The sequence below is a fragment of the Aquarana catesbeiana genome, linkage group LG03 (genome assembly GCF_042186555.1).
Source record: "Aquarana catesbeiana isolate 2022-GZ linkage group LG03, ASM4218655v1, whole genome shotgun sequence".
Lineage (NCBI taxonomy): Eukaryota > Metazoa > Chordata > Amphibia > Anura > Ranidae > Aquarana > Aquarana catesbeiana.
In genome coordinates, this window is record NC_133326.1 from 121071870 (window position 1) to 121091277 (window position 19408).

General features: G+C 43.9%; 1 protein-coding gene across 5 annotated transcripts in view; it reads right to left on the bottom strand.

Moving 5' to 3' along the window:
* PARP6 (poly(ADP-ribose) polymerase family member 6) overlaps window positions 1-19408 on the bottom strand; it is a 143050-nt gene that overhangs the window by 25763 nt on the left and 97879 nt on the right. For 3 of the 5 annotated variants that reach the window (XM_073619101.1, XM_073619099.1, XM_073619103.1), the window contains exons 16-20: window positions 17826-17874; window positions 16058-16170; window positions 11939-12011; window positions 11580-11649; window positions 10463-10542 (exon numbers count right to left, since the gene is read on the bottom strand). In XM_073619101.1, coding sequence (XP_073475202.1) covers window positions 10463-10542; window positions 11580-11649; window positions 11939-12011; window positions 16058-16170; window positions 17826-17874 — 385 coding nt within the window. The remainder of the gene's footprint in view (window positions 1-10462; window positions 10543-11579; window positions 11650-11938; window positions 12012-16057; window positions 16171-17825; window positions 17875-19408) is intronic. The other 2 variants (XM_073619102.1, XM_073619104.1) reach the window with 1 other exon arrangement.

The following is a 19408-nucleotide window of genomic DNA, read 5'->3' on the forward strand; positions in this document are numbered from 1 at the left end:
TGAGAGAGGTATATAAAAAATTCAATAGGGAGTCCATCAGAGCCCTGGGATTTGGACCTGGCAAAACTGGCAATGGCAGTCGCAATTTCGTCTGTGGTAAGGGGCATCTCCAAGAGATCTACCTGATCGCCTGTCAGTTGGGGAAAGTCAACCCCTTCAAGAAAGGAGGACATTGGAATTGGGGCTGTCGTTGTATATAAGTCAGCAAAGAAATCCCTGAATATAGATATCACCTTGGGTGGGTCTGTAATTTGTTGGCCGCCTGGGCCACGGAGCGTGATGACAACCGGGGGTCTATCCTCACTGTGTACCAGATACACCAACAACTTGCCTGCTTTTTCCCCATGTTCGAACATTTTTTGCTTAGAGAAGAATAGTTTTTGTCTTGCTTTCTGGAACTGAAGTTGGGATACTACTCTGGTTTGCAGTTTTAATAGGTTCGCCTTTGCTGGGGTTGGGTTAGTAGCCTAATCATGTTCAAAGGAGGATAGGTCCGCCATTGCCTTATTAAAGGCACTGGTGGAGTCCACCTTAATTTTATTAATGTGAGAAATTAGCGTTGAGCGGGCAAATAGTTTAAAGGAGTCCCATACCGCCGAGAGAGATGCAGAATGATCGTTCTCTGCGAGGTATAGTTTCCATTTATTTGTTAGCTCCTCATCCTCTGGAAAGAGTGAGAGACAAAATAGGTTTAAACATCAGGAGCGTGGTGGTTTGTCAGTGGGGGTGCCTAAAGTGATCCAATAGGGGTTGTGGTCTGACAGCAGTCTGGGACAGAATGCTGCTTTCAGAAGTCGTGGCATCAAACTGTGAGATAGGCGTATAAAATCTATTCGGGACATAGAATTATGAGTAGATGAGAAGCATGAGTATGATTGCGCTCGTGGAAATTTATGTCTCCATGTGTCCTTCAAGTGAAAGGTGGGGATGAGCTTGGAGGACTTAGTTTTGCTAGCTGTTCCTGCGGTGGGGGATGCCAATTGGAGCCTGTCTAGGGATGGATTAAGCGTGGTGTTAAAATCTCCCAACCAGACCGCCTGTATTGTCGAGTGGCGGGCCATAAACGTTAGCCCTTCTTACTGGGCGGCACAGTGGTGTAGTGGGTAGCACTCTCGCCTAGCAGTAAGAAGGGTCACTGGTTCGTATCCCAACCACGACACTACCTGCCTGGAGTTTGCATGTTCTCCCTGTGTCTGCGTGAGTTTCCTCCGGGTACTCCGGTTTCCTCCCACACTCCAAAGACATGCTGGTAGGTTAATTGGATCCTGTCTAAATTGTCCCTAGTATGTATGAATGTGAGTTAGGGACCTTAGATTGCAAGCTCCTTGAGGGTAGGAACTGATGTGAATGTACAATGTATATGCAAAGCGCTGCGTAAATTGACGGCGCTATATAAGTACCTGAAATAAAATAAAAATTAAAAAAAAATTATAGCGAGATTAAATGGGGGGGGCATAGAAGGCCAGAATGAGGAAAGGTTCCCCATAGAGTTTAACAGATAGGAATACATATCTTCCCTGTGTGTCAGTGGATAGCTCACATAGTTCAAAATCTACTGACTTGGTTATTAATACTGAGACCCCCCTGGCATGGGATGTGTGGGCAGAATGAAATGCCCACCCAATCCATGGGCGGCGAAGTGCCATCTGGAGTCTCCCCTCTACATGTGTTTCAACCAAGACCACCACGTCTGCATGTTGTTTTTTGAGGAATGCGAGGACCGCCGCACACTTAATCTTCTTGCGCAGGCCCCTCACATTCCAAGTGAGAAATTTTAAAGCTGCCATGGGTAAAACATCCCCAAATAACATAGCCCATACATATCAAAGAATCTGTTTTCTATACGTGGAGCGATCAGATTTCTGAGTTTCTAGCTTGATATCAGCATTCTTATAAAATATAAAGACCCACATGAGTGTATACCTCGCCATGTTACCTGTAACCGGAATTTGTTATGCACATTTAAATTCAACAAAACAATAAATAAATTAACCTCCTCCCCCCAACCCGCCCTGCACTTTTCCCAACTAGTGCGGGCATAATCCCAACTTGTTGTGTGTGCCAGCTGGGAAACACACCAATCGCCACAGTGTGAAAAAAAGGAGATAGGGCTGGTTAAGTCTCTGTGGCCCACATAGGCCCAAGGGAATCTGCCACTCCAGTTTACCAGTGTAAGATAAAGTTATATATTCCTCTTGTGTTTTGCTGGGAATGAGGAGTAAGGTCCAGAGACAACACCAGCAGACATGGTAGTGGCTCCCAGTGGTGAGTGGGGCAAAGTCTCACTGCACAGTGCATGTGTCTTGTAGGACCCCTGCATCTCTGCAGCTCCAATGTTCAACATAAATTAGGAAAGTATATAAGAACCCAAAGGGGTAAAAAACCACTGTGCTCAGCCTGGTCTCAGTGTCCTTAACACGGTCACAGAGTTTCTGGAAGTCCTGCCTGATGAGGGAAATATCCATCTTAACCTCCTCTATTTGTGCTGTCAGGGAGGCTCGGCAGAGTGTTATTGCCTCAAGTAGACGATCAGTGTTTCTCGTCATTCTCTCTCCCCCCGCCTTCTTGGCGGCGCCGCCATCTTCCTCCACGTCCTCTCTGTCCACCCGGCGAAACTGCTCTAGCTTTGCCCGCCGTGGCTTTTTGTACTTTTGTCTGGGATATAGTGCGGATGTGTCGGGGTGTCGTTCCAGGTATGTAGGGGTCAAAAAAGGGGCCGGTGAGTCTCAGGATCAATGAGGGAGAAGGATCAGTGGTCGGAGCTCAGAGTTGCAGCGTCCTACTCCATGCGATGTCAGGCCACGCCCCCGGGGGAGGTATATATGGCGGCCAAAATGAACTCAAGATCATCCAGCTTACATTGTAGAAAAATATATTTGCCATTTTCGTCTATCATAGTCCTACTGCAGGAGAATACCACACCCGCATAGACCAGAACAGTAACTCCACTTGAATGGAAAGAGCGTGTGGTATGCCTCTCTAACCGATCGGCGCTTCAAAAATCTGGTCATGCTGGGTGTGGCATGTGTCTCCTGCAGGCAGACGAGGGCAGGATGGAAAGAAGCAATATAGTCAAATGCAGAATGTCTTTTTGGAGCATTCCCCTAACATTCCATGATAGTAGTCCAATTGATTGATTTACCATAGGTACAGTAACAAAGTACCATTACTAGTCAACCAACCTGTAGCATATACTAACAGAAGAAAAAAAACAAGAAAAAAAAAACAGTTCCTCACGGGAAAAAGCCACTGATGTAAGAAAAAAAAAAACATTCAGTGGCTATTGCTGATTCACATTGCTTCACATCTTGGAAATGTGCCCTTCGTTTCAGAACCTCTGGTGAAAAGTCAGGAAAAAACATAATTTTCGATCCATTATATTTAATATCATGTAAAGCCCCCACCTGTCGCAGAATATTTTCCTTGACCCTATAATTTAAAAAACGTATTCGAAAGGGGCAGAGCATATTTCCCGGTTTCTGAGGACGGGTAGGAACCCGATGAGCGCATTCTATTACAAGTAATGAAGAGAAATGGTCCTTGCCGAAGATTTCAATAAGCCATCGTCCAGCAAGGTTAATGGGGTCATTCCCCTTGGCATTCTTTGTTATACCCAGTACCCTGACGTTATTAAAACGTGAGTGATTCTCGATGTCTGCAACTTTGGAGATAGTAGTATTTAACTTGCGGGTAGCTGCTTTCATCTCTGTTACCATGGGAGGGAAAGTTGTCCTCTATGCCGCTAACCCTGTTTTCTAGCCATCCAGTCACTTGCTTTATATATATATATATATATATATAGAAATTACAGCAATACAATTGAAAGCCACAATAAAATCATGTTTAACGCTTTTCTTTTTTTGTTTTCAAAAGGTTTTTATTGAAAATAGTAAAGAAAAAAAACACGTACATAGAAAGTAGCATTAGAAACCATATCCTACAGTTAAGTGTAATAACCATGGGAGGTCAAATAAAGAATGTACATTCACAGTTGAGCCTATGAGCCATATATCACAGTTAAGGCAAATTGAATTACATTCAGTACTGGTAGGATATCCTAATTCAGCAAAGAAATCATAATAAAACCAAATGGGAGGAGTCCAGAAACAAATCATAAAAGAAAGAGGATGAAGAACAGAAAAAAAAAAAAAAAATTGTAGCTTAGTCAAACATAATGTAACATGGTCAGTCTTGAAGCCTGAGAAGGAACCAAGGGTTCCATTTAGCATCAAATACAGGTATGGAGTCGTGTAAGGTGTGAAATATTTTCTCGGTTATCCTCATAGAGTCTATACGAGAAATGATTTGTGCAAAAGGGATCGAAGAGGATTTCCAGTGAAGGGCTATACCCCAAAGCGTAGCGACACATATTGAGTGAATTAACCTCATCAAGGGTTTGGTAATCTCTGGAATATCTTGAAATAGGATACAATGATGGAAAGTGAGATTAATGGGATTTCCTACTAATTTGTCAATCAATTTTAGTATTTCTTTCCAGGTGGGCTGTAACTTCTCACACTCCCAGAAAGTGTGTATGTATGAGCCTAAGTGGGAGCAACCTCTAAAGCAATTGGGAGAGGACTGCGGATAAATTTTATGTATACGTGTTGGGGTATAATACCATCTTGTTATGAGTTTGATGGCTGTCTCTTTTGTAGTGAGGGATTTCGAACATTTACATATGTTCAACCATCCCCTATCCCAGTCTATGACATCTTGGTCCAATGCTAGATCCTGTTCCCATTGAGATCTGTATTTCAGGGTCAGAGAGTCCTCTACCGATACCAAGGAGCCATGGATCTGTGAGATAAGGCCCTTTTGACGGGGAGCAGTGCGACACAGGTCCTCATATAGTGTCGAGTTGTCAGAATGGGGGGAGAGGTAATGGTGTTGAAAAAAATGTCTTATCTGAAGGAAATGATAGAATTCTCTGTCGGGAATAAGAAAACGGGATTTTAAGGTAGAAAATTAAATAAATTTGGAATCTTCAAGGAAATCCCCTAAAGTGATCAGGTTATGTTGGGTCCACCCTTCAAATAATTCCGGGTGAGCAAAGGCAGTTGGAAATCTAGGGTCGCCAACATAGGAAGCACCCAGGGGGGGGCTGAGAGAAGAGATTGTATTTCCTCTTATATGTATTCCAGAGTTTCAGACCTATGGTGACTATGAGGTTTTTGTTAGATATCTCTGTGAGGGGGGGCTGGAGGACCACATTAATCCAGGTAGATATAATGGGGCAATAGAGTCCTGCTCGAATTTGACCCATGTGACCTTGGAATCTCTTATGTTCCACTGGGCCTGTTGTGCAAATCTGCAAGCAATATAGTATAGCCAAATGCGGGGAACCCCCAGGCCCCCCCTCTTAGGAGATCGATAGAGGACTTCCCTAGCAAATCTGGGAGGTTTGTCTTGCCAGATAAATTTATTCATGTGGGCTTGAAGGGTGAGGAGGTAAGATTTAGATACTCTAATTGGGAGGGAACGAAAAAGGTACAACAACCTGGGAAGTATCACCATTTTAAGGGCTGTGACTCTGCCGAGAAAAGAGATATGGAGCTGAGACCATGATTGAAGCGTTTTCTTCAGTTTAGAAATCATGGGGGGGTAGTTGTGGTCAAAGAATCTGCTAAAGTCTCCTGCCAGATCAATGCCCAGATATGATAGACAGGTTTCCTTCCATACAAAGTGAAAGGTACTTTTAAATTGTTGCACCTCCGCTGGGGAAAAGCCCAGCGGGAGGGCGACGGATTTTGAGACATTGATCTTAAGGCCGGAGACTCCCGCAAAGTACGATAAAGTTTGAAGGAGGTTTGGCAGGGAAATGTGTGGATTTGTTAGGAACAGGAGGACGTCGTCTGCGTAAATACAAAATTTATAGGAAGAGGGGCCCCTGGAGTAACCCGATATATTTTGGTTGTTAAGAATTGCAATGGCCAGGGGTTCCAGGGCAAGGGCAAAAATTAGTGGGGAAAGTGGACATCCTTGCCGAGTGCCCCTTCCTATGGAGAAGAATTCGGAACTACAGCCCGGGATTTTAATTCGAGTTTTAGGGTTTACATAAAGGGCTCGAAACCCCTGTAGGAATTCCTCCCGAAATCCTATACGTTGTAGAAGCGAATATAAATAGCTCCAGGAGACGCTATCAAACGCCTTGTGTATGTCCAGACTGAGTAAAAAGAGTTTACGGGAATTTAAGTTGGAATCTTGGATAATGTTAGAGGCTAATCTAATGTTATCTGTTATAAATCTGTGGGGTATGAATCCTGACTGGAAAGGTGAGATAAGAGAGGAAATAATAGATGCCAACCTATCCGCCAGGATTCTGCTGAAAATTTTCACATCATTATTCATGACCGAAATCGGCCTATAATTTTGGGGGAGTAAGTGATTTTTGTTAGGTTTGGGGATCAGGGACATATTTGCCAGCAGCATCTCCTCTGGAAAGTTACCTCCTTGTAGGATCCAATTAAACAGTTGAACTAGGCCGGGGGAGAGTAGGGTAGCAAATTTTTTGTAGTAAATGGCTGAAAAGCCATCAGGGCCCGGGGCAGAGCCTGTCTTAAGGGATTTAATGACATTCAGAACCTCTGAGGTGGTGATAGGGGTGTTGAGCTTCTCAACTTGGGTTGGTGAGAGAGTAGGGATATGAATGTCCTGGAACCATGAGTCATCCGCAGGAGTAGGGGAGTTTGGATCGGAGATAGGAGGGAGGAATAGAATTGTTCAAAAATTTGAAGTACTTCCTTGGGATGGGAGGTGGGTAGACCAGTATTTGAGGAGAGTTTATATACATGTGTGGGGCGGAATGACTGATTTAGCTTTCTTGCAAATAAAGTGGAAGTGGCGTTGTTGTGCAATAAAAATTTGGCTTTGGACCAACGTAGGTCTTTTTCAATTTTGGAGGACAGAAGGGAGTCCAATTCAAGGCGCTTTTGGTCTATTAATTTTCTAGTTGAGTCTAGGCCTAACAAATTAGTGTTTTTGTAAATGCGGTCTAGTTCAGTGGTGAGAGTTAGAATTTTTTGTCTGTGAATTTTATTGTAGGATGAGGCTATGCTGATTAATTTACCCCTCATGACTGCCTTATGGGCTGTCCATAAAAAGGAAGGAGGGGTGTCGGGGAGGGCATTTAGGGAAAAGTATTCCTCTATCGATTTAGCTGTCTCAGATTCGACCACAGCGTCTGAGAGCAAAGCTTCGTTCAGTCTCCATGTGTATGGTGTTGGGGCCAATCCTATAAATTTAGTAGTAAAGGATGTTACGTGATGGTCTGACCAAACACAGGGGTGGATCGTGGCCTTGTTGGAGTTGCCAATATAATGGGGGTGGTATAAATGTAATCCAACCTGGCGTAACTATTGTGGGGGTGAGAGTAAAAGGTGAATTCTTTGAGCCCCATATTGTGCGTTCTCCAGGTGTCCACTAGCTGATGGTCCAAAAGGCCTTGAGTAAGAGACCTGGGGAACGCTTTGGAGATCTTGGTGGAGGAGGATCTGTCTAGGGTAGGGTTAGCTACTAAGTTGAAATCCCCTCCGAATATGATATGAGGAGAGTTCAAGGAGATCAATTTATCAAAAAAGGATTTGAAAAAGGATGCAGGTGCGTCGTTGGGGGCGTATATACTGGCTATTGTGATTTCTCTGTTATGTAACACACCTTTGATAATCACAAATCTGCTATCCCTGTCCTTGAAGCATTGTTTCACCTCCATGGGGAGAGAGGCGTGTAAGAAAATGGCGGCACCCCTGCTTTTGGATGAGTTAAGGGAGTAAAACGACTGGGGGAAGTTCCTATGGAAGAATTTAGGGTGTGAGGAATGGGAAAAATGTGTCTCCTGTAACAGGAGAATCTTAGCACCAAGGAGCCCATACATCATACAGGCCTTACGTCTCTTTATGGGGGAATTGAATCCTTTCACATTATGTGAGATACAAGTAATTACCATTTTTAGTTATTTGAATTCTATCGGGTGTGAGAGGGTTCAGAATAAACCATACTGGGGGGTTAAAGTGTATTCTCAAGCTGAAATATAACATATCAAGCAAGGGTACCGCCACAATCCCACCTGACACATTGTAATCACTGTATACATTTGCAAGATGGAGAATATATTCTAGGGTAGGCTTGGTAGTTTCACATAAAGACCAGATGCTGGAAAAAGATTTCAGGCTGTGAACTGGCTGACCAGCTAGAAAAGAAAAGCTATTAACTCTTATAAGCCAAAAAGGAAAAAAAAAACAACAACAAAGAGGACAAAAAAAGGACATGGAAAACCACATCTAAACCGGGTCAGGTAAAGAAAAAGTAAAAAGAACTTTACCTGACACAAAATACAGTTACTCGCGAGACAACTAGGTCTCGTTCCCAGCAGTTCTACAAAAACCCACTAAGGGGATGCAGAGTAGAACTCTAGAGGGGCTGATTAATTAAAATAAAAATAACCGATTATGCAGTGCCCCAAACGGACAAAAGAAAAACCAAAAGAGCTAGGGGGGGAGAAAAAAAAAAAAAAAAAACCCTTTCTTGCTGGGTGGGGTGCACATAGCGCAGCTCCAAGGGACAGCCGCTCTTAAAAAATGCAGAGCGAGGTAAGTGCAGGGTGTCCTGAGGAGACAATAGTGGAAGTCAGCAACTTTTTCAGCGTGGTGGGATGGCGAGGTCCTCTCCGATGTCATATGGAATTCTTCTTCTGTCTCTCCTGGGTGGTAGTGTTTGCCAGATGGGAGCCTGGCGAGGCGTAGAGGGGGGACGTCGAATTGCAGCTGCATCTAAGAGACCAAGTTTTACCAGAATCTCTTGACCCTCATGCAAGGTGGTAGCTGAGTAGGTGGTGCCATTATGTGGGACCTGTAGTTTGAATGGAAATCCCCATCTGTAGCGAATGTGTGCAGATTGAAGTGCAGTGGTGATTTCTTTCAGACTCCTTCTCCTGTCTAGGGTTGCTGGGGAGATATCTGGGTAGATCTGGATAAGATGATCATCAAGTGTTATCTGTGGTTTATTCCGGGCAGCTCTTAGAATTTCCTCCTTGGTGAGGAAGTCCTTCATGCAGAGGACCACGTCCCTAGGGGGTTTATCATCAGGGGGTTTCGGGCGCAGTGCCCTGTGAATGCGGTCACATTTGAACGCCGCAAAGTCCCGTTCTGGAAGGAGTGATTTAAACAGTCTAATCACGGTCGGAATTAAATCGGTTTCAGTCTCAGGGATGCCTCTCAGACGCAAATTATTGCGTCTATTTCTATTGTCGAGGTCTTCGACTTGTGCTTGAATAGCTGTCAGAGCTAAGGTCAGGGATTCATGTTCGCGACTGAGGTCATTGTACGCCAGGGCCAGTTCGTCATGTTTTGTTTCTAGGAGCTCAGTACGTGAGCCTAAGGCCGCAATCTCCTGTGACAGAGTGTGAGATGTCTTGTACAGCTCTGTTTGGAATTTCGTGGCCAATCTGGTGTACATGGCCTCGAGGCTGACATCTAAATCCGCCTTAGAAAGAGCGGTATGGTACTCACCCCCCGTACTTGCGGATGGAGAGGGATACGATCGAGGCGGAGAGGCTGGAGCAGGAGATTCCCCTTTGCCGGCGGCGCCATCTTGAGGCATGCTGAACCGCTCCCTCGTGCGGAGGAAATAGTGGGTCAGGGTGTTTTGAGAGGATCCTCTGGATTTCTTTCTCCTCGAAGGCATGCACCGAGTGTTGCTGGCTTGAGGGGTGCAAAAATAGGCTTAAAGTGCTGTTAATGGCCCTCAGGAAGCCGTTATAGTCCCGGGTGGAGCGGAGCTACAGACTCAGGCGTCCATCATCCTCGGCGCCGCGCATGCGCCCCGGTTTAACGCTTTTCTTGACCATATTATAAGGGTATGAACATCCAAAATGTCATATATATTGCAGCCTATTAGTCCTTAGATGTCGTTACTGCTTTAGTTCCTTTTATTTATAGTTTTTTTTGTTTTGCTTTATTTTTACCTAGTGACCCTGCCAGTTACACACTTCTTTTCACAGCTAAAATACAATATATTTTTGTTCATATGTTTTTGTTTGCTTTAGTGACAGTCTTCTGTTTTAGGGCCGGTTCGCAGTTGGAAATGCACAGGAATGCGCTGCACGCTCCTGTGCGATTCACATGTGGGTCAGTGCTGTGTGATTTGAGCCCATTGCATGCACTCCTTTTAGAAACACACTGCAACTGGATTGCATGGTACTTCTGTACCATGCGATCCGGTGCAGGCAAACACACTGCGTTTGTGACCTGTGTTTGGGGTGTAGTAAACTTAACATAACACTCGCTGCAGATTGCAACTGCAGTGGTTTTGAACACAGTGTGGGAAACGCGCACGGAATGCGGGTTTCCCACACTGTGTTCTGGTGTGAAGGGGTCCTAAATTTCTAAGTTCTTCTATATGTGTGAATACATGTCAATTAATTTTCCAGAACACCAAGCAAACGTAGCTTCAGTTAAAGTAATACCTGAGGAATGGTGTTCATCCTATTGTATCTCTGCACCAGCTCATCCTTGGATGGCATCCGATGTTGCCCCTTCCCCATACCTATTGGGATAAAAAGAAAAGAAAACTTTATGACCTAATACGTAATACATATGGGGATAAATATTTGTATGGTCTGACATAGTAACGATTTCACAGAGTTTACACAGATGATTTTATTAATAGTAAACCACATCAAATTGTACTTACAGTATTTAGTAATTTCGTTTTTGACTTAGTTTGCTGTACTCAGTGGAGAAGCAGTCTAGCTTTTAGGTCTGCTCAGGTTTACCTAAGCTTGGGGGTTGATTGCTCATGTCTGCCACTGGAAGAAGCCTCCAGAGATAGAGTAGAAGGGTCAGCCACTAAAGTTATGAATATTTATCTGACCTCAGCTAATCCCTGGGAAGAGAATGGGCACCTAGCAGAAGGCTGGGGAGAAAATAAATGTTTGGCAGGCTTGTTCAGGAGTGTTCTTCTCCTACGGAAAAAAGTTGCTGTTGGGCCTCAGTATGTGCTTGTCTGAGGGCTGAAAGGAAATTTAATAAAGGATATTTGTAGGAGGGTATCACCTGTGGAGGTTGGTCTGAAGAAGGATCCTTTTTCTCCCTCACTAGAGAATGTCTCATCCAGGCTGTGTGGCAGACAGCTGACCTTGGACATTGTGAGTAGGACCATGATCTAGAGCTCCAGGTGTGCTTGTGCTTTGGAGAGTGAATGCTACAGGGACTGGGACTGTTCATATAAAGTCTCAGAGTAGCTAGCTATTCCCCCTCTACCTCCAGCAGAGGCTGCTGCTAAAGAATTTGTGCTTGAGAACCTGTCCTCCTGTACCTGTTCTGTATTTTGGAATATCCTGTAGCCTCACCCCTGTCTCCTGTTTAAAACACTGCAATAAAGCTACAAAATACATTAGTAGACTGAGACTGTGTTTGTTGGTATGCTAGGAGCTGGTTACTGGGCCTGGCAGCTTCTGGACAGGTAAGGGAGACTTGGGTTATTTCCAGTGGCCCCTCGGGGGGGGGGGGGGGGTACTTATTCATTAGGTCTGGAAAAAACATATATCTTATATGGTTAGTTGGTACACTTCAGATACTTACCTGAGTATCCAAAAGAAATACTGGAGATGGGACTAAGGTAGATTCCTTTCCCATATGCTGCTCCATGCAACTATAGAAACAAATGATAACATAGTCAGAGGCCACTAAAGGGCATGCATGGTAGCACATGTTTCACTTATTAATTTTGTTTAAATAGTCTCCTTGTATAAACAGAACCATTTGGCTACAGTACACCACTGAAAAATCCTTGGGCCCCATTCAGTATAAGTGATTTAAGTGATTAACTCATAGTTTCTGTGACACCTTCTGTTGACCCAAAATAATTGAACCCTATTACGGTTCCGGAGTGTTCATGAAATAATGGCCCACATGAGAGATCACACTTTGGGGGAACTTACCTGCAGTTTAGTGTAGGATGCATTTACTAGCCCATTCCTCAGAATAGAGTGCCAGTTCTCAATATGAGAGCCGCTGGTGGAAAAAATAGAGTTCCGGTTATCTTTCCAACACGAATAGTAAATTAAATTGAAAAATTTCCATCTTTTTATGTCGGCTGCCATCCCTTTCCCCAAATACACACACACATACATACACACAGCACTGCATCAATATTGCTGTGAAGTTCAGGGGGACACTACAGTACACCACTGTGCCATTATAACTGCAGCATTAAAAAGGAAAAAGGTTGACAAGTAAGTACATATTAACACTCCTCCACAAATCCTCTCACATACTTCATCAGTTGTTGAAAAATGAAATCATTCCCATACTGTCTGTTTGGAGCTAGGGTGATGTTTAGATGACCATACACAAGTGCTTTATCTTTTTAACCATTTTAGGTGGGAAGTAGGTGAAGCAGTGTCTTTAAATTACATTAAAAAGTTGACAGGAAGTCATGTGTGTAGGAAAATATCCATTGCAATTCATTTGCAAACATGTTAATTGCACCTTGAGACCTTGCCCACACGTCTGTAAAGTACAGCTTAAGGGATAAGTTCACCCAGTGGTGGCTGGTGCTCAAAATTTTTGGGGGGCGCAAACAAACTGAAAAAAAAACATCAATTGCAGCCACTGTGCCATCAAATGCAGCTACTGTGCCCATCAATTGCCCACACTGTGCCATTCAAGCGCAGCCACTGTGCCATTCAAGCGCAGCCACTGTGCCCATCAAACGCAGCCACTGTGCCCAAACGCAGCCACTGTGCCCATCAAATGCAGCCACTGTGCCATCAAACACAGCCACTGTGCCATCAAACGCTGCCACTGTGCCCATCAAATGCTTCCACTGTGCCATCAAACGCAGCCACTGTGCCATCAAACGCAGCCACTATGCCCATCAAATGCAGCCACTGTGCCCATCAAGCGCAGCCACTGTGCCCATCAAGCACGGCCACTGTGCCATCAAACGCAGCTAATGTACCCATCAATTGCTGCCAGTGTGCCCCATCAAATTCTGCCAGTGTGCCCATCAATTGCTGCCAGTGTGACCATCAAATGCCGCTGCCAGTGTGCATCGCCTGGCACTTACCTGTCTCGCAGCAGGTCAGCGGAGGTGTTCTGCATGCTTCTTGATGTCTTCTTCCGTCCTCTCTATCAGGCGTCCAATCACAGCGCCTGACATTTCAGCCAATCAGATGACAGGTAACAGACGCTAGCACCTGATTGGCTGAGAGGCGGTTCAGTGTTATCAAAATTCCTTCGCTTTGCTAACACACAGCTGAGTGAACAGTGAATGCACAGCATTGCGCCCGCTGTTCACATTTTTGGGCGCCTATTAGCGCCTACGGCTGTAATCAGGTGCTTCCAAAAAACACCCCTGCTGCTGTAATTCAAGTGCCCGGCACCCGAAAAGGGTCCGGACACCTGAATAGGGGGTGTCAGCGGCGACCATAGATAGATTCATGCAATGCATGAATCTATCTATGGTGATAGAGCAGTGCCAGGAGAGAGGGGGCAGCGCTTCTGCGCCCTTTATGGACGCACCGCCACTGAACTCACCTTTTAGCAAAAAATAATAAATGCATTTTTTTTTTTCAGGTAAAAAAATGTGCATTTACTATTTTTTGTTTTGGGAACCTGTAAAGCATTGCACCAGCGATCAGCAGATTGCTTGTACCAAGCAGGACTCCTGCAGACCTGTCAGTGTATCTGTGTGCTTGTACCTCATACGGGCAAGCAGATACTCACTGACAGGAAGAATGAATCAACAACCACAGCGCTCAACAGCGCCCTGTCAGGACTTGTAGTTTCCCATTCACTGGGGGTTGTAAATGGATGATGTGAACGGACGTCGGACAGTGTCAGAGAATGTCACTCGGGAGTTTATTAGGAATGTGCATGCACAAAGAATGGCTAATAGAAATGTGCATGGGCGCAGAATTCTCAGCAGAATGGTGAGCCCTGCGCGCACTCAATGCATGTTGGCACCAGACTGACTATTTAAAGGGGCTCCTGCCAGGGTCTGCATCTACTGCTGCAAGCACTCCTATCAACACCTGCTTGCGCTAGTTTTCCTCCTGTCTCTTGGTACCCTTTGTTCCACCTTCAGTGGGACCTGGGCTGGAGATACAAGAGAGGCCAACCTCGTCTTTTCAGCCTCCAATCAGGTACTTGACAGGCGGAGCCCCGCATGGCCACATTCGGTTCAAAGATTGACAGCGGGCACCTGGAGAAGATGCTTGCCTGCTATCACTGGGGAGGGGGGAGAGGGCTAATGGCTGCAGCTGCTGGAATATGTAGCATTCCAAAAGGTTAACTTATCCTTTAAAAGGTACATGTGATCACTTCCATCCTAAATGTATCTTTCTTTTTAATTTAATGGCAGTGGGCAGGCCCATGCAAATAATGACATTATATGATGTCCTAGTTGTGAACTGTGCATCTAAAAGCACTGGGTTATAACAGAAAGTCAGTAATATGGAGATGAATGCAGTGTGAAGCTGTATGAAAGTTGAATAAAACATTCTCCATTTAGCTGGCTGTTTTCGATCTGCTGGACATAAGGGTATAAAGCAACAATTTGCATAACCCCTCCTACTATCCTTAAAGCGGTATTAAGCACCAAAAGCAAACATTTATTATTTTGCAGCTTACTATTTTTTAGATGTGATGGCTGCATTAGTTTTCTTTTATTTATTTTCACCTGGTGATCAGGTTAGAAAGTCTGTTGTTTTTCAAAAGAACAAGCTGTTTTGCAAATGTAGCAGCTACAGAGTTGAGACAAACTGTTTAGCACTGACAGGTGTGCTTTCAATGATTAGCTTTTATTTATTTATGTAAAACCTTTATCCCCAAAAAAACTAAATTGCATGCTGTAACTGTTTAGAAACTGTTAGCTAGAGTTCAGCTTCAATATGTTAGTGTATCTAAAACTGTTAGTGCATCTACGACTCCCCTCCCCCTAGATTAACAATGCTGCTGTCCAAAGGTACCCCCCCTGCGTGTTGTGTTACTGGTCAGATATCAAGGTTAAAACAGAAGGAAAAAAAGTATAAAAAGATAGAAAGCTAATGCAGCCACCACATCTAATGATTGGTAAGCTTTAATATATTACATTTTTGGTTTGGGGTTTAACCCAGCTTTAAGAGCCCTTTCACACCGGGCCGCCCGCAGTGTCAGCGGTAAAACGCCGCTATTTTTAGCGGCGTTTTACCGTCGGATTAGCTGCGTATTTCGGCCGCTAGCGGGGCGCTTTTACCCCCCGCTAGTGGCCGAGAAAGGGTTAAAACCGCCCGCCATGCTCCGCAATAGCGGCGTTTTGCCGGCAGTATTCCAGCGCTGCCCCACTGATTTCAATGGGGAGCAGCGGTGGAGGAGCGTTAAACACACCGCTCGTTCACCGCTCAAAAGAAGCTGCTGGCAGGACTTCACCTGCCAGCGCAGCGCTCCGGTGTGAAAGCCCTCAGGCTTTCACACTGCAGACAATGGAGCAGCTGTTTGAGGGCGGATTGCAGGCGCTATTTTTAACGCTATTGCGCCTGCAATACGCCCTTGGTGTGAAAGGGGTCTTAATGAAAAATAAACTTTTTGGTTCTGAATTTGTGGTGACATTTTTTGCATATGAATGCACTCTGCTTGAAAAATGCACTGTTTACCCTAACAGTTTTTTACTGGCAGACCTTCTGGTTTATTTTGTCTATATCACTCTAACTTTTAATAGTTATTTTTTGCCATCTACATGTCTGTTTTGATGTGTTTTAAAGCTAAAAGAAACCTTTTTTTTTCAGACTCATTGGTGTTCCTTTCCATAGAACTAAGCTGTTCAGTCACTCACTTTTTCTTTGCTAGCAATCTTTCTTTGTAATAATACAATTCATTGCACCCACTCTACTTTTCATACTTCACTGGAGCTATCATGTCTGGTATCCACCAAATTTACTTGTGTTCTTCCTTCTCATCCCAATGTGCTACACACACTCATAATCTCTTTGTGTGACACATATCTAACAATTTCAGCCCTCATCCCCTTCCAATCCAACCATTCTTGCCCCCACCACATGCCCCAATTTTTCTCTCACTGAAAGGCGAATGTGCTTCCGTAGAGTTTCTTGGCAGTTCGGAATCGGGCCTCCTTGGCTGGGGGGCTACTGAGCAGCAAAAACTGATGAGAGGTGTGCATGAACTTCAGCTGCTATCACGGGATTGAGGCAGAGAAAATGGATATGAGGGGAAGAAGATAAGATACACAGGTGTAAAAAGAGGGTGTTTGTAATAAATGTTAGCAAAGAAAAGAGCAAAAAAACAGCAACAATAGCAAGAAAGAAAATCAAGATCATCCAATTATAAAAAATGAAGAAAAAATATAAAAGGGTAAGGCAGATACATACGGGATAGGAACACAAAGATAAAAATTGCATTGTAATTTTGCACATGGGGATGGTTTAAAGAAATAAAAAAAGAAATGTAATAATTGATGAGAAATGAAACAAAATAGAGAAGGTGAAAAAAGGAGAGAAAAGCGAGAGAGGAAAATCTATGCAGCATATGATGTTAAACACTGCATCATTTCAAAAATAATCAAATGCTTTTATCATCTTTATGCATTAGTAGGCATTTTCGTTAAATAAACATTTTACTGTAGACTTCACTTTATATATGTATAGTTTAAGTACATAGTGCCTTAGGAGTTTGCATTTACAATACTGGGGTCCTTGGTTAAAATTTTGGCAAGGACACTATTTGCGTTGAGTTTGTATGCTCTCCTGGTGTTCACGTGGGTTTTCTCCCATACTCCAAAGACAAGCTGGTAGGTTAGTTGGCTCCTGTCCAAATTGGCTTTTGCATGTGTGTACAAATTAGCTATACCGATATGTATCACATTCTGCATGCCAGTCCCAAGCTGAGCATTTGGAGAGTGTTGCCAAGAAAATTCTTTGGAAAAAGGCTTTCACGTGTATGAGACATGGTGCCCAGGGCATTGGTCAACAAGACCAAGTCAGATACGACTGACAGATATATACACACATATTGTTCACTATAAAAAATGTACAGATTATATTAATATCTACTTTCCAATTTTCATTTGTTACTCTCCATAACTCCACTCTTCTCCATTACCCAATATTGTAGCTTACAACTATGTCCTGATTTGTCACATAAACCACAATCATCTTCTTTAAACTCTGGAGACCTGGATTCTGATATATCTCAAAACAATCATAAGAAGGACTAAGGACTAAGCTGACTTATTTTCACTTAGATCTCTATTATATGGGAAGGATAGAAAATCTGGTCTCTCTATGAATGCATCTACCTGTGTATAAATTCACCTTTTCACAGATCCTATTGCCATTCTACCCTCTTGGCACAAAATGGAAGTTTAGCATGTATATACAACTTAAGGAGTCCGCCAGCTCAGCAGGAGATCGCTCCGTTGATCTCCGCTGAGCCGGCGGATGACAGGTCCGTCTCATCTCACTGAGCGGGGAGAGGCCTGTCAGAGCATCGCTGATTCCTATAGAGAGGTCGGCGAAAACCGACAGGATGTCCGTTTTAGTCAGATCTCATCCGATCCACCAAGATGGATGGCGAACGTATCGCCATACGTCTGATTTTAGCGGATCGTATGGTAGATGGGTGTCAGCGGACACATCTCCGCTGACATCCATCTCCCCTTAGGAATCAATGGATGGCCCGCTCAGATGCGCCTGAAAAATGGACAGGCGGATCCAAGCGGGCTTGTGATGTGAAAGGGGCCTACCTATGTTATCTCCTTTATATTATAAATTTACTTGCAACATCTTGTATACTTTTGGTTAAGCACAATTAATATGGTGAAACACTCACCCTGCTTAGAGGCAGCTTTACAATATGGGATCTGTTACTGGAAATGATCCTGCAATAAGAAAGATAAATTTATGTGGCAATATAGGTAGAATAATTTAGTCAAAAGTACTTATCCCAATAGCTCTCTGTCTCTCTATTTTTCTGTCTGTCTAATAGCATTTATGTCCAATAGAATGCCTGATCTTATGGAAATATGCCTCTAGCATTAGGATGACTGGCTGTGTTTTATGTAATATACAGTATTTTACAAAAGTGAGTACACCCCTCACATTTTTGTAAATATTTTATTACATCTTTTCATGTGACAACACTGAAGAAATTACACTTTGCTACAATGTAAAGTAGTGATTGTACAGCTTGTATAACAGTGTAAATTTGCCATCCCTTCAAAATAACTCAACACACAGCCATTAATGTCTAAACCGCTGGCAACAAAAGTGAGTACACCCCTAAGTGAAAATGTCCAAATTGGGCCCAATTAGCCATTTTCCCTCCCCGGTGTCATCTCATTTGTTATGCCCCGTACACATGATCGGAAAAGCCGCCAGCAAAACTCCGATGAGAGCTTTTGGTCGGAAAATGCGACCGTGTGTATGCTCCATCGGACTTTTGCTGGCAGAATTCCAGCCAGCAAAAGATTGAGGGCAGGTTCTCTATTTTTCGGTTGGAAAAAGTTCCTATCTGAAAATGCGATCGTCTGTATGCAATTCCGACGCGCAAAAAAAACATGTATGCTCGGAAACAATTCGACGCATGCTCAGAAGCATTGAACTTAATTTTCTTGGCTCGTTGTAGTGTTGTACGTCACCGCGTGCTTGACGGTCGAAAGTTCAGAGAACTTTTGTGTGACCGTGTGTATGCAAGCCAAGCTTGAGCGGAAAAACCATTCAAGATTTTTCCGACGGAAATTCCGCTCATGTGTACGGGGCATTAGTGTTACAAGGTCTCAGGTGTGAATGGGAAGCAGGTGTGTTAAATTTGGTGTTATCGCTCTCACTCTCTCATACTGGTCATTGGAAGTTCAACATGGCACCTCATGAAAAGAACTCTCTGAGGATCTGAAAAAAATAATCGTTGCTCTACATATATATATTATATAGGGAGTGAACTTCCTGTCTTAGGGTGTGCCAGTGTCCATCACCTAAAGGTGTCCTATATAACCCACACAGTAACTACTATGGCTCTGTGTCTTGTGATGTACGATAAAGAAAAATAATTGTTGCTCTACATAAAGATGGCTTAGGCTATAAGAAGATTGCTAAGACCCTGAAACTGAGCTGCAGCACAGTGGCCAATACCATATAACAGTTTAACAGGACAGGTTCCACTCAGAACAGGCCTCACCAAGGTTGACCAAAGAAGTTGAGTTCACATGCTCAGCATCATATACAGAGGTTGTCTTTGGGAAATAGACATATGAGTGCTACCAGCATTGCTGCAGAGGTTGAAGGGGGGGGGTCAGCCTGACAGTGCTCAGACCATAGGCTGCACACTGCATCAAATTGGTCTGCATGGCTGTCGTCCCAGAAGGAAGCCTCTTCTAAAGATGATGCACAAGAAAACCTGCAAACAGTTTGCTGAAG